The sequence below is a fragment of the Engraulis encrasicolus genome, chromosome 9 (assembly GCF_034702125.1).
Source record: "Engraulis encrasicolus isolate BLACKSEA-1 chromosome 9, IST_EnEncr_1.0, whole genome shotgun sequence".
NCBI classification, from domain to species: domain Eukaryota; kingdom Metazoa; phylum Chordata; class Actinopteri; order Clupeiformes; family Engraulidae; genus Engraulis; species Engraulis encrasicolus.
In genome coordinates, this window is record NC_085865.1 from 14874743 (window position 1) to 14889178 (window position 14436).

Below are 14436 nucleotides of genomic sequence, written 5' to 3' on the forward strand. Positions count from 1 at the left end.
TAAAATAAAATAAAAAAATAAAATACATGGTAAAAAAAAAATCTATTGCAGATTTTTAAAAACGGTTAAATCCATCTTTCCCTAAATGGTAGCCTGTCCTCTTCACAGATGAAAGCAGGTTCACAATGAACATGTGATAGATATGCCAAAGTCTGGAGATGGCATGGAGAATGCTATGCTGCCTGTAACGTGTGACGAGCAGAGTGCCAATGACAAATATGCAAAAAGAGAAATGGTCTGAGGACACCACATCATGCAGAATAACAATTTTGGGGGGTATTTTGGTTAGGCTACTTGATATGCCTCTGTTCTGATGTAATATTCCATATCAGTGAATTTCCCTTAAGAAGGGGAGAAATTTTAGAACAAATTTGTTGCAATGTTTATCATCTGTCGCTTCATTTTGTTTATTGATTGCAACTGTTGGAAAGAGAAGGAAGGAATGGCACACTTTTAACTGACCATATTGTTAAATTTTCGCCCTAAATGGTTAGTTTAAATGCATTTGATGGAAAACTGAATTGAAGACATTCCTTGCATAAATAAGAAATATTATTCTATTAAAAGTCTTCTACAAAAAAAAAAAAAAAACCTTGATGCACTGACCAAACAGTTTGGATTTTATTGTGTTAAATTATACTCAGCTTGCATTCCATCCACTCATAGGCAGGGCAGGTGTTGAATTATACTGCAATATACCAGAGATTTACATTGCCTCCCTTACAAAAGAAAAAAAAGAACACAAACGCAGGAACACGAACACTCGCACTTACACGCCCACATACACACACACACGCACAACTCATAAACATAACTTAAGCTAATAATGAGAAATATGCATTGAAGGATGCAATTCAATTCTTTAAAACGTACGGACCAAAATGCCATTACTCTGAATTAATGCCAACCACATTGGCGCTCGACTGACTATCTTTATTAAACTTATTAACAATTATGTTCACTAGCCGTGGCTCAGGGCTCGAGGCCGCATGGCGAGGTCACTCTGCTTGAATGGTGTGGACTATGACTATCTGTGTGGTCTCCAGGGACGACGCCGCGTCGGCCGGGATCTCCAGCTCCTCAAAGGTAACGCTGGTGGCCTCGGTGACGTCCGAGGGGTCGAGCGGTGACGCGGCGGCGCACATGCGCGCAATAAGTCCCTGGTGGTCGATGGGGATGTTGAGGGGTAGGGCTGCAGAGGTCAAAGCCTCTTCAATTACAACTGCTGCAACACAGAAGGGACAAGCTTTAATGAACAGGAAATTGAAGGCAAATTTGTCAGCACCTTTACACAGATAGTCCTCAGAATGTTATTGTCCAAGAAATTCAGTTTTGTTTGGGCTGGCGCCTTTTAGTCTTTGGTGGGTAGAGATAACTGAATGCTGCTGGAGGAACGTCTTGACTGCAAGGCATCTGTAGCATCTGTGGAAGCCACTTGAAGATTAAAGGATAGCTTCAGTCAATTTCAATATGCTGTTGTATTGCTCACGCTACCCTTGACTTGTCAGTACCCGGTGATGCAGCATTTTTCGGCTCAGCCCTTTCCGAGATCTGAGCTACTCTAATGGGGGCAGACTTTGTTTACATTAAAAATCTTCTTAACAAAGGCCTACTCCAAATATTATCCCAAAAGGTATCGCTGTTTGCTAGCTGTCTGCTGATGTTGCAAAACCGTTTGGATCATATCAAATCAAGATGTTTTTTTTAAATGTTAACAAGCACCTGCCCCCAATTACAATGACTAAGATCTCTGAAAAAGCTGAAGGAAAAAAAAAATCTCAGGTACTGAGAAGTCAAGGGTAGTGTGGGCATTACAATTGCATATCAAAATTGGCAGAAGTTAACCTTAAAGACACTGTGCAGGAAATGGTCAAAAAAGGTACTGCAACTATGCTACTTATTGAAATTGGACTGCCTATTGCCGAATTTGATCTTTACATGAAAGTTTACTAAGTATTAAACAAATATTTTCTAATATGGTACAAGTACAGTCATTTTTGCAGCTAAAAATGGCTATTTTTGGAAATTCATAATGGCGGACCATGGAGAAGATCCCTCTTTTCATGTATGGAAAGTGCAATTTTTCAAGTCATAATGAATACTTAGAATTTGACGGTGGTGGTAAGTATTCATGAAAAAGGTAACATTAGTGAATGGGCAGCATGAATTCTAGAAATAAACAACTAAAAATCTCACACAGTGTCCCTTTAAAGGAAAAAAAACAAAAAGTTGAAATATTTCAAATGGCCAGTTTTTTTTTCAATAACCCTTCAAAGTTTGGGAACCACTGGTGTAACTGATAAGGTATCTGTACTGGATACTTTGTCCATACACACATTCTGTTTAATGTTTATCTTCCTATGACAATTCATTTTCAATTGGCAATGATCTAATGAAAAATCTCAATGATCTGAGCATTAAATACAACATCTTACCGCTGTGCTTCTTCTCTTTGTGTTTCTTCAAGCTGTTTGCGTCAGCCAACATCTGACCACAGATGTCACATTTTACCCGTTTGTAGCCTGCAAACAGAGGTAAAGGAATCAGTTGGGATAAAGCTAGTCATAATCAGGAGGCTTTTAACATTCCACAATAATGTGACGACTCAATGGAATCTGAAGAACACATTTTAAGTATATATTGAAAGCAAAGGCCATCATAGAGAGCTCCCAAACTGGTCTGACCAGCTTATTTTGCATATGGACTGTATGTCACAAAACTGAGGGAGCACACAATGTACCATATCTTTTCAAGGCAAAGTACTAAACTAATTGACCTTCAACCCTGTGATGAACTGATTCAATTTAAGAGGATATGCTCTCAACATGGGTGCATGTGGGGGCAGTCAGCAGTGGCCTAATGGAGGTGGCCTTAAGATCAGAGGGATACAGATTTTAATCCCACCCTTACCTCTCCCTACACCTCCATTGGCTGAGCAAGGCACCTAACCCCACATTTCTCCAGGGACTGTGATCAATCACCTGTAAAATAGCTGTGCTTTGGATAAAAGCGTAAGCTAAGTGAAATGTAATCCAATGCCATTTAATTGCCGCCATTAAATTCCTCTCCCTTAAGAGCAGGCCAGCAGCACATATTGGGAACCCCTGGAACGCAAGTTACATGTAAACATACTGTATGTAATTTTTCCTTACCATGACTGTCCATGTGTTTCCTTAGTTCTCCAGTAGTGAAGAACCTCTTCCCACAGACCAGGCAAACGTATGGCGCATCTGTGGATCACATGGTCAAGCTTAAAGATCTACTTTCATCGTCATTTCATTAATATTGTTGTGTTCACCATTGTTATTGAATGCAATATGTGTTGGTTTTGTTAAAAAACAAACAAACAAACAAAAAAACACGTTCTGGTTGCTTTGTTTCAAGTCGTCTTTGTAGGCTAGTAAAGTGGCTTGTGGACAAACAACGGGGTGGTGCCTTTTCAAAGTGACATAAAATGCACAGGCTCTTCCTGATTCGCTCCTTGCTCTGTATTGTTTCTGTGAATGGAAACACAGCCAGTGGAGGTGACGCACCAATCGCTGGATGGTAACATAAATTTACAGATTCAAGAAGTTGTTTGCTAGGGGTGGAGTGCGTTTCATGACAATGATGAACCTAAACATTGAGATAGTTCTATATCAGTGATGCACGTGGTCTTTAATATTATATGCATTAACTATTATGGTAACAGATATGATATATATTCAGATACAGGAACAGATATATATATTCTAGCCCAAAATAAACTGGACTTATATCAACATAACATGTGCACCTATGCTTAGCTTGAGCACCTCTGGGCAGTCATGGGTGAGCGGTTAGGGCGTCAGACTTGCATCCCAGAGGTTGCCGGTTCGACTCCCGACCCGCCAGGTTGGTGGGGGGAGTAATGAACCAGTGCTCTCCCCCATCCTCCTCCATGACTGAGGTACCCTGAGCATGGTACCGTCCCACCGCACTGCTCCCCATGGGGCGCCACTGAGGGCTGCCCCCTTGCACGGGTGAGGCATAAATGCAATTTCGTTGTGTGCAGTGTGCAGTGTTCACTTGTGTGCTGTGGAGTGCTGTGTCACAATGACAATGGGAGTTGGAGTTTCCCAATGGGCTTTCACTTTTTCTTAACTTGAGCTAATTTAGGAACCAAGGCTCATAAAAAGACGCGGTTTTCTCTAATAGACTTATACTTGTAAACGAGCCCTGATATGTGTTCGTAGCAGGCTTTGAACCGTTATTTTTTTCCAAACGTTCCGTTCCGAACAGAAACGGAATTATAACGTTTCCGGTTCCGAGTTCCACCAATAAATTGACGTTCCCGAACTGGTTAGAACCAAAAAATATTGTTCCCGGAACGGTTAATTTCGTTCCTGTCAGCTGATTTCTCCCCATAGGCCTAACTGACGTTAACCAAGAAAGACGGAAGTGCAAATGAGTCAGCCTACATTCTAAACTGTTTATTCAAGCGGATGAAAAGAATATCCTCCAGAATTTTGTCATTCAGGGACGACCTAAGCGGAGAAGCAGAGAATAAACCTCAATGATGAAAATGTGTGCTCCACGCTGACTTGGGTCACGGGGAGCACTATGATGGACATTGTGAGTTTGTGCATATTTGAAGCGGCCATGGATGCCCAATAACGCCGAACATTGTCGGTGCGCTTTACACACCCTTCCCTGCAATGTCTTACAATAATGCAATGCAAACTCTGTCCTTTTGTATGACATTGGTTTCTCTTCATTAAGATGTGGAGTGAAGACTTTGTAATCTACAGCTCTCTCTCCATTCAGTCAGAGAATGTCTGATGTCACACAGGACGTGAACTTAAGCCGTCATGGTAACATGCGCAGGAAAATAATTACCTTTTTTTTTTGTTTGAGGAACGGTATTAACCGGTATTAACCGGTTACCATTATTTTTAAATAAGTGTTCCCGTTCCAGAACATAAAAAATAATAACGTTTCCGGTTTCGTTTCTGTTCCCTGTAAAATACAAAAAGTTCCTGGTTTTCGTTTTCGTTCCTTGAACTGGTTCGAAGCCCTGGTTCGTAGGTCTAAATATAGGTCCGTAGGTCTAAATAGGTCAAACTATTCTGTGGCTGTAAGAGAAATGTCAAAGATTGTCTAGATTTCAGGCACTCTACCGTCAAAATTCCAAACACAGCATGGCATTCAGTATGTTAATGAGTCCTTCATGTCGTTAATGTTCGTAATATGAACATTATGAACATATTATGAAGCTGTAGGGGATGCATGTAGTACTGAGGGATATACAAGTGTATGTATTCAATATGTCTTTGGTGTTAATGCTTACTGCATGCCGCTTCTTCCTCTTCTCTCTTCAGCTTCTCCTTGGCGTGTTTCCGCGTGTGCGTGATGAGGGAGCTGGAGACAGCAAACGCGCGGCCGCATGTGTCACAGACGTACGGCTTCTCGCCTGTGTGCCGACGCATGTGGTACGTTAACGTGCTGGCCTGAGCGAAGCGTTTCGAACACACGGTGCATTTGTACGGCTTCTCGCCACTGTGCTTCCTGCAATTTAAAAAAAAATGTCTGTGTGAAGAATTTATCAAATATAAATGTGGTGCGTGCATGTCAAGTCAAGTGTACTTAATATAGTCAAAAATCCAGCTTATATGGTTAGCACAGAAGTTTGAAATTGTGTTTGACCAATCTCCAATGTGCAGTTGTGCAGTCTCCAATGTGCAGAAACGCTACCGTCTTCACCACAAAAGACAACAGTTCATGACAGTATGGTCTGGGGGGGGGGGAGGGGGGTGTTTACCTGGTATGGATTTTGAGGTTGCTGGATGTTGCAAACTGCAGACCACAGTCGTTACACTGATAAGGCTTCTCCTCGCCATGGTGCATGCGGCAGTGGAACACCAACTGACACTTCTGGGCAAAGGCCTTGTCACACTTGTCACACTTGAATGGTTTCTCTCCTACATTGAAATACAGGAGTTATTATGTAATCTCATCTCATCAGCAATCATCTTAAATCTCTGATCTGTATAAAAATCTCTCTCCCTCATGAGACTTTTGAACTGGACAGCTAATTTTCAGAAGCGCTTACGGCTCTGGCTGTTGTTCAAAATTCCTCTTTGCACCATTTCACATTAACTTATTTCAAGAGCTGAGAAGTAAACAGTTGGCTGAGAAGTAAACAGTTTAAGTTAACCTTGAGGTAAGCTTAGTAGTAAACCATCTAATAGAAGAGCCTGGAGTTTTCGTTTTCTTAATTTAATGACACCTGTGGACTATCTATTAGCAGGTGTACAGCTTCTAGTAGGTTAAGGTAGCCAGGTCTATCACTTAACCATGTTCGTGGAATACCCACCTGGGTAGTATTCTAAGAACAACCTTTAAGTGATAACCCTGGCTTAGTTAAAGGAACAGTCCACTGTGTTTCAATAATGAAGTGTGTTCTTCTCTGACCTGAGATTAGCTCCTCCCGACCTGCCTCGTTTTTCGGACGCGCCCCGCGCAAACTCGTTAGCACTGGCTTGGCCTCAGCTTTGCCGACGGACACATTCGAAGCCTTAAGTTAGAAGACACCAAACTGTTCCACATTTTCCCTATTTAAACATCCCTGCACGACTAGTTAGCCCAGTGGTTCTTAACCTGGGGTGCGGGCACCCCCTGGGGGTGCACCAGAGATTTCAGGGGGTGCGCGGACTTTTGTTTGTGTTGAGGTTGTGACCAAAATTCTGCTTCAAAACATTATAATTAGGCAAAATCAAGACGAAATTAAAACATGTTTTGGTCTCCATGAAGTCATGAAAGTATTGATTAATGTGTAAAGCAAGAATCATTGTAATACATTACTTAAATCATTTTTTGGACATATACACATGTTATACACATGTAGACGTTTGGGATGGTGGTGCGCGGCTTGTCTTGGGAACAGGTAAGGGGGTGCGTTAGGAAAAAAAGGTTAAGAACCACTGACTTAGCCGATCCAACAGTGGCAACGTGGCAATTTTCTACCTAGATAAAGAAATGTCACAGTAATGAAAGACGTAATAATAACACATTGGGAGTACTTAAACTTCGACGCAGATACCTTCACTCCTAGTCCTCTCGCACAAATGGAGAGGGGAAGGGGGGAAGGGGAGACTAAGGGGGGAAGGGGGGGACTAGGAGTGAGAGTATCAATGCGTCGAAGTCGAAGTACTCCGAATCTGAGCCGCGCGTGTTGCTGACTGGAGGCGCGTCCGAAGACGAGGCAGATCGGGAGGAGCTCATCTCAGGTCAGAGAAGAACACAGTTTGTTATTGAAATGGACTGTGGACTGTTCCTTTAACCTACAGAAAGTGGTAAACCTGCTAATAACCTGCTGAAGGCATCCTTCAGTCAAGAAAATAAGGACTCCAGCTCCTCTACACTGTGTGCAGAATTATTAGGCAAACATGTTTTTTGACCATATTGTACATTTTATGCGTATTTTCCGCCATCAACCTTTATGAACATGAAAACCTATTGGATTTAAGCATTCCAGAACATGCATATGTGTATAATAAGATGGGGTGTGATCAAAGGAGCCCAACACCCAATATCTGGTGTGCATAATTATTAGGCAACTTTGCTTTCTTCTGGGAAAATGGGCCACAAAATAGATCTAACAAATTCTGAAAAGTCTATGAACAATTTTGAAGTCTTCCAGGGGGATGTGGGTCTCTTGAAATTGGCAAGACGTTGGTCACGTTAGCACAGAAATATCAAATGCACCGTTACAAAGTCATCAGTCTCACATGAAATGTCACTGCCATAAAATGAGAAGAATTTAAGGTGAAACTACAAGTTAAGTATTACCCTGCAGTGCTATCATATTCCAGAATGCAAACTTACATCAGGTGTCCAGAGGAACAGATTGTTGAGCACTCAGAGACATAGCAAAGGTAAGAAGGGATGACACCAGACAACCATTTAACAAGTTAATTAAGTCAAGACTGGGTCAAGAAATACCCTTGGACAGAGTTTTCAAAGGTATTATGGACTGGTGAAAGTGACTATTGACAGACAGGGTGGATGAGCCCATAGCTGGATCTGTGAGGGGAAAGTTTGCAACTTTCAAGAAGACAATGGTATTTATGCAGTATTCTGCTGGCATTTGAGTAGAACTCAGGAACTCATCTGAGTGTGCACATTACCGATCTAGCCATGGGCTCATCGATCTGGTCCATTAACAGTCACTTTCACAAGTTCATAAAACCATTGACAAAATTGTCTAAAGACCTTTCTTGACCCAGTCTTGACTTACGTTTCTTGTTGAGTGGTCTTCAGGTTTCAACCTGCTTTACCTTGGTCATGTCTCTCAGTGCTGAATACAATGTTCTTCTGGACACTCAATGTAGGTTTCAGTTCTGGAATATAACGGCACTGCAGGGTAATAATTTTGTGGTAGTTTGACCTTCAATTCTTCTCAATCCGGCAGTTACTTTGTGAGCACAATGCATGTGACACTGATGGCTTCGTAACGGTGCATTAGATGGATATGACCAATATCTGGGCAATTTCAAGACAGCCACATCCCTCTGGAAGACTTCAAAATTGTTTATAGACTTTTCAGAGTTTGTTAGATCTCTTTTGTGGCCTATTTTCCCAGAGGAAAACAAAGTTGCCTAATAATTATGCACACCTGATATAGGGTATTGGGCTCCTTCGATCACGCCATCTCTTAATATACAAATATGCATGACCTGGAATGCTTAAATCCAATAGGTGTTCATGTCCATAGAGGTTGGTGGCGGAAAATATGCATATAATGGACAATATGGTCAAAAAACATGTTTGCCTAATAATTCTGCACACAGTGTATAATTAGATAATTTACCACTACCTCAAGGTTAATACTCCATTTTCACTATTGAACCAGGTTCTTGGAATTCTCCCCTGGACTACCAAGCACTGGACTAAAAAAAACAGTCAACAAATCAAAGCAAAACAATCTCACCTGTGTGTATGCGCAGGTGCGTCTTCAGCTGGTTACACTGTCTGAAGGTGCGGTTGCACAGCACGCACTCATACGGCTTGAGGCCTATGTGAATACGCTGGTGCCTGCGTAAGCTGCTGATCTCAGAGAACTGCTTGCCACACTGACTACACATGGGCTTGGACTTGTCCCCAAGCAGCCGTCTAACACGCAGGCTCTCCTTGTCGTCGCTGCTCTCTTCCGGCATGAAGTCCTCTTCAGCCTCAGCATCTCCTCCATCTGCTTCCTGTCCTTCTTCTCCCCCTTCCTCTTCCATAATCACGTCCTCAGGGAAGACGCCGCTCTCCCTCAGCTTCTTGCTCGGGACCCTTTTGCGGTGGCTCTTCCTGGTGCTGGCGAGGTTAAGGGGGTCGCTGTTCTCTCCGTCAAGCGTGGAATCGTGGTCGTCCATAGAAGCGACGGCTGTTTCAGCGTCAGCCTCAGCCTCAGCCTCACCACTTGGCTGGGCGTCGTCGGAAGGCTCGTCATCGTCCAGTGGTTCTACTGTCGTCTGCATCGCGGGACGTCCTCTTCCTCTGCCGCTACCCGGAGGCCTCCCCCGTCCTCTTCCTCGTCCCCGTCCCCGCGGCCTCCCTCTGCCCCTGCCCCCTCTTCCCGACGAGCTGACCTCCTCCTTCACCGCCTCCTTGACGTCAGGCTCAGCGTCGGGTTTGGGTTTTGGTTTCCTGCCCCTCTTTTTGGCTGTTGGCGTTGTGAGTTCTTTGGATGGCTCGCTTGCAGGGGATAGCAGCCGATTGCCGTCTTGGTCGTCTCTCTGATCATTTTGCACCTGTTCTTCTTCTCCTTCTTCAGTCTCTTCCACTTCTTGTAAGGATGGAAGCATGGCGACCGGCTCCTGGCTGGGAGAAGAGCCTTCTGCTGTGCCAGCGTCTGCCATCTCCTCCGATGATGATGATGATGATGTGGCTGCTGCTGCCGTGGCTGTAGCTTCCGCCGCTGCCGCCTCTGCTGCCGCCATGGCGTTGCAAGCCTGTATGATGGCATCCAGACTCGGCTTTTCTTCGTTCGGACACAGCAGGTCACACTGGTTCAACGCCTCTTGCATCCCCAGGAAGGCAGCTGCTTTGCGTATATCCGATACGTCTTCATTACTGTGGGAAAATAGGCAAAAGGAAAAATTTGTCGCGTCAGTTTGCGTTAATCGATTTAAAAACATTAATCGCAATTAATCGACAATTCAACTGACAAGAGACCCAGGTGAAATGGGCATGTGAAGAGTGTGTGTGAAGAGGGGCGTGAATAGTGGGATTAAATCACCTTTGGATAAAATAATGGAAACAGAACTAATTTAAATGTGGTCTTTCATCTCAATATCTAATTAAAATGTTTAGATTTGGTAGTTTTTTTCCTGAGAAACATTGAGATTTCGGGCGGAAAACGCCGCTTATCAATTAATCGTAAGTCGATCGATAAGACTATCAACTAATGATTAATGAATTAATCGATAATTTGCATCCCTAGTATAAAGTAAAAGAAGTAAAAGTACTCTTACAGATGTAATTACAACACCATTGGTATGATATTACATGTTTTTTCCCCAACTTTGTAATATTATGCTACTGATTTGTAATATTATGCTACATCTGTAAGAGTAACCGCACAAATAGACCAAGCGCGACATGAGCGAGGCGAGCGACGGAAGTAATTGACTTTCTATTGAGTAGCGCGTCAAAAGCGATTCTGGAGATGAGAGCGACAGTTTGAAGTTGAAATCCTTTCAATTTTCTATGATACGGTTCGGCGACCAGCCGCGACAGCCAATGACTGTATAGAGGTCAGTGGCCACAGCCAATGGGAATGTTTGAATGCTTTGCCTTCTGCCTGTACGGACATACTCTAGTCTCTTCAATCGCTCGTATCGCTTGCTGCTGCACAGAAGCGATTCTCTGTCGCTTGAATCGCATCGCGCCTGGTCTATTCGTGCGGTAACTCTACTTCTACTTTACACAACTCTGGTCAGTTGAAGTGTAATTAAAAACTACTGTAAACATCTATGGATTATATTCAACTCCACGCATACGTACGTATCAATTGAAACAAAATAAACTGACGTCACATCAAGCATGAATATTTCTCAACCATTTCTCACAAAGACCCCAGTATATTCCTGAAAAAAATTACATTATTGTTCAAATGTAACATAATGTAGCAATGTTCAAGGTGTGAGATGAATCATACCACCAGATTCTGCAAGAGTTTTGTTTCACCAGCAGTCTTCCTGCGCCAACAACTTATTCACTGAAGTTTTGTTTTGCATGTTAAAGTGAGTAATAAACTTGAAAAGGTACCTTTAAACTATCAATGGTTTCCAACAAATACACGACTATAACAGCATACAGAAGTGTGAGGAAATCAGATGATGCAACAGGCTCCTTTCTAACAGTTCTCAGCCTTTTAATAATGTGAAATGTGCCTACTGCAGGTGGCCAACCAGCTGGTCAGTTCTGATTGGCGAAGGCAGTAGGCAAATTTGCCCTCATAAAATGTTTTAGGGGGTCTACTTAGCAAAAGTGGTAATGTATTGTTGTTACAGTGAAAAACAAAAAGGAGGAAAAAGTTATAGTTGCTATATGGCAACAGACTATAACATATAAAATATGAATATAGATTCTCAAACGAAGTCATTTTTTCTCGCCAGAAAATGTGATATTTGATTCTCGAGTTACTGCAGAGGTAATGTGACTTTAGTCTGAATTAAAGAAGTTTTAGTAAGGTAGTGGTGGTGGTAGTAGAGTAACCCCCCCACCCACCTTTGCAGGTCGATTGCGCAATTCTGACCACCTGAGCGTGATTGACATCTGTTAACATTAATAGGGAGTGTGTCTGTGTTCCCACAGCTCATTGGTCCCACAGCCCATTGGTCCCACATCACTAAGACTTTTAACCTTAATTTTTAGGCCCATTGGTCCAACAGCCCAGTGTTTCTCAACCCTCAGGGGTGCAGCGGAAACGTGGCTGATAAATAAATTATGTAATTTAATACATATTTGTCTAAATTAATAAAGTATTGCTTAGTCAGTGGAGTCTTTCATCTGCCATTTACGCACAATAAAGTAAATTTAGGTCGCCCCAGTAAGCTGCAACTTCGAACATAGGTTGTGTGACGTCTCCAAATGTGTTACTTTTCTAAGCTTGTGTGGTATCGGATGCGATGCCATGTTACGGCTTGTTGGTTTGAGGTGCCTTGACATTTTTCAAGAATTGAAAGGGTGCCTCGCCAAAAAAAAGGTTGAGAAACACTGCAACAGCCCATGGGTCCCACAGCTTATACCTGCTGGCCCATGTTCCCATATTTCTAAGAATTGATTCAAATTTAGGCCCTATGTCCCATGGCAGGAAGAAAGGCAGAAAGAAAGGCACTCAGAAATGTGGGAACATGGAGTTGCGGAACATAGGTCCTACATTTGAATGATTTCTTTAAAATATGGGAACATGGAGCAGCAAGAATAAGCTGTGGGACCAGAGGGCTGTGGGACCAATGGGCTGTGGAAACATAGCGCTGACCCCCATTGGGGAGAAGCTAAGTTGCTATCATGGTGGACCCAGATTGTGGGTGGACCAGAGGTATGTCACTGATATTGCTCTGATACTGACAAACAGCAACAATATGACCAAAAGAAAGGGGAAATGAAAGGGTTTTATTTTAAATTAGGACGAGATTGGATAATTGATGGGATTTTTTTAATCACCATGTATCTTGAGGAGAGTGTGTCGGTATTGGGGGCTAATTTTTGCAAGCTTAGAGATACCGCAACTGTCGTGATACACAGGGCTACTGCTAATTATTTTATTTAAGGATGACCTGAGCATAAATGACAGAAATTAAGAAAATGAATGCCAATGCGCTGGACACAAAAAATGGCAAGTGAAAGGCTGAATGGAAAGTGACTCAGCTAGCCACAGTGGTCGTTAGCAAAAACTTCTGACAAGCCGTGGTAAGTCGTGCGCTTTATTTTATTTTATCGTATCTTTTGTCCTTTTTTTCAACAGTTGATTCGGTCTGAGCTAAATGTGAAAACATGCTACGCAAATAGGCTTACCTTATAATCAGATTCCCAGTGTACACGAAGGTCAGAAGTGTCCGGAACGTTGTCTCGCTCACCCATTCTGGATCCAAAGTGATTACTTCATGCGCACATCGAGATGAGAAGAACTCGCTGAAGGCTGCAAGAACATTGCGGTGGGCAAGGTATCGCGTCTGGCCAACAATGACTGTACAGTCGCAAATGAATCCCTGATTCCTTTGCTTATTCAGCTGTTCAAGTAGCAGTTGCGCATGACGATGGGTGGACATGATTAATCTGGAGACATGAAGAAAACAAAACAACTTGCTGTTTGACATGCATTTTACCACCAAGAGAAGCTATTTCCTTTTTGTCTTGCGTAGAGTAAAGTATGCACATGACACATAGTTTCGTTGGTGTGTAATTTAGGATATTGTATAAATTTGAGAAATTTATATTAGGAATTGATATATTTTTTTGCAAGAAGCGCCATATACAAATAAAAGAAGGGAGAAAATAAAAGTTCCCGCGTCAGATAACACATGAACAGTGTCGTTGTAACGCCATTTCAAGTCCATGTGTATCACCATTAATGTCGAGGGAAAATACAGTACTATAATAACTAGTGGAACTGCCGAATACAGTAAACACACATTTAACGCTGACTTGTTTGGAATGTTTAACATTAATAACGCCAATTGACAGGAGTCCGTGTAGATAACGATGTCAACATAAAGGGCTCTTATTTCGACAGCACCGGCCTGGAATCGCATCAGACAAACTAAGGAAGTCGGCATTCACTCTTCTGCCAACATTAAATTATCTGAACTGTTATGGATATAACGTCTGAAAAAAGAGCGGTCTAACAGCACATTCAAGCATTTAAAAGATACATGTGCAATACGACATTACCTTCCAGACTAATCCTTATTTCTCTTCAGCCATTTTCCTGTGACGTCAAGAGGAACTGACCTGATGTCACATCCGTCTGGCAATCTGTATGTGTGTGTGTGTGTGTGTGTGTGTGTGTGTGTGTGTGTGTGTCTGTCTGTGTGTGTGTGAGACCAGGGTCTCTCTTTTTTTAAAATAATAATATGCTGTACATTTGTTTTGTGCTTTTGTAATCTATAATCTTTTTGGTGGGAACTTTTTTTTGGCCTGTGTATTGCCGTGAAAGGTACAATAGACAAATTGGACCGTTCAGTCCAATCTATAGCTTTTATTTCAGTATTTTCTCCAGCCTGCAGTCTACATATAACAATGTTTTTTGTTTTTTTTGTTTACAGGTGCATCGTGTAAGATGGTGGCCAGAGTAGGTATTGCAACTGTGCTGCCCACTGCCAAATGTAATTTTTTTAATGAATATGTACTAAATAATACACTAATATTAACTAGAATGAGCAAAGTATAGTAAGAGTTGCAGCTAAAAATGTACATTTTTGG

At 42.3% G+C, this 14436-nt stretch overlaps 1 protein-coding gene across 2 annotated transcripts; it reads right to left on the reverse strand.

The window, feature by feature from the left end:
* Positions 1 to 597: 597 nt before the first annotated feature.
* mynn (myoneurin) lies at positions 598 to 13995 on the reverse strand. Of its 2 annotated transcripts, none has more exons than XM_063206645.1 (8): positions 13906 to 13995; positions 13030 to 13290; positions 8951 to 10080; positions 5780 to 5939; positions 5309 to 5526; positions 3153 to 3230; positions 2436 to 2522; positions 598 to 1222 (listed from the first exon to the last, which is right to left on the reverse strand). In XM_063206645.1, exons 2-8 carry the CDS (start codon positions 13281 to 13283, stop codon positions 999 to 1001), a joined length of 2151 nt encoding a protein of 716 aa, XP_063062715.1. In that variant the 5' UTR covers positions 13284 to 13290; positions 13906 to 13995; the 3' UTR covers positions 598 to 998. The 2 variants fall into 2 exon arrangements, with proteins under 2 accessions (XP_063062715.1, XP_063062713.1); XM_063206643.1 differs by having other exon boundaries at positions 598 to 1225.
* Positions 13996 to 14436: the final 441 nt, after the last annotated feature.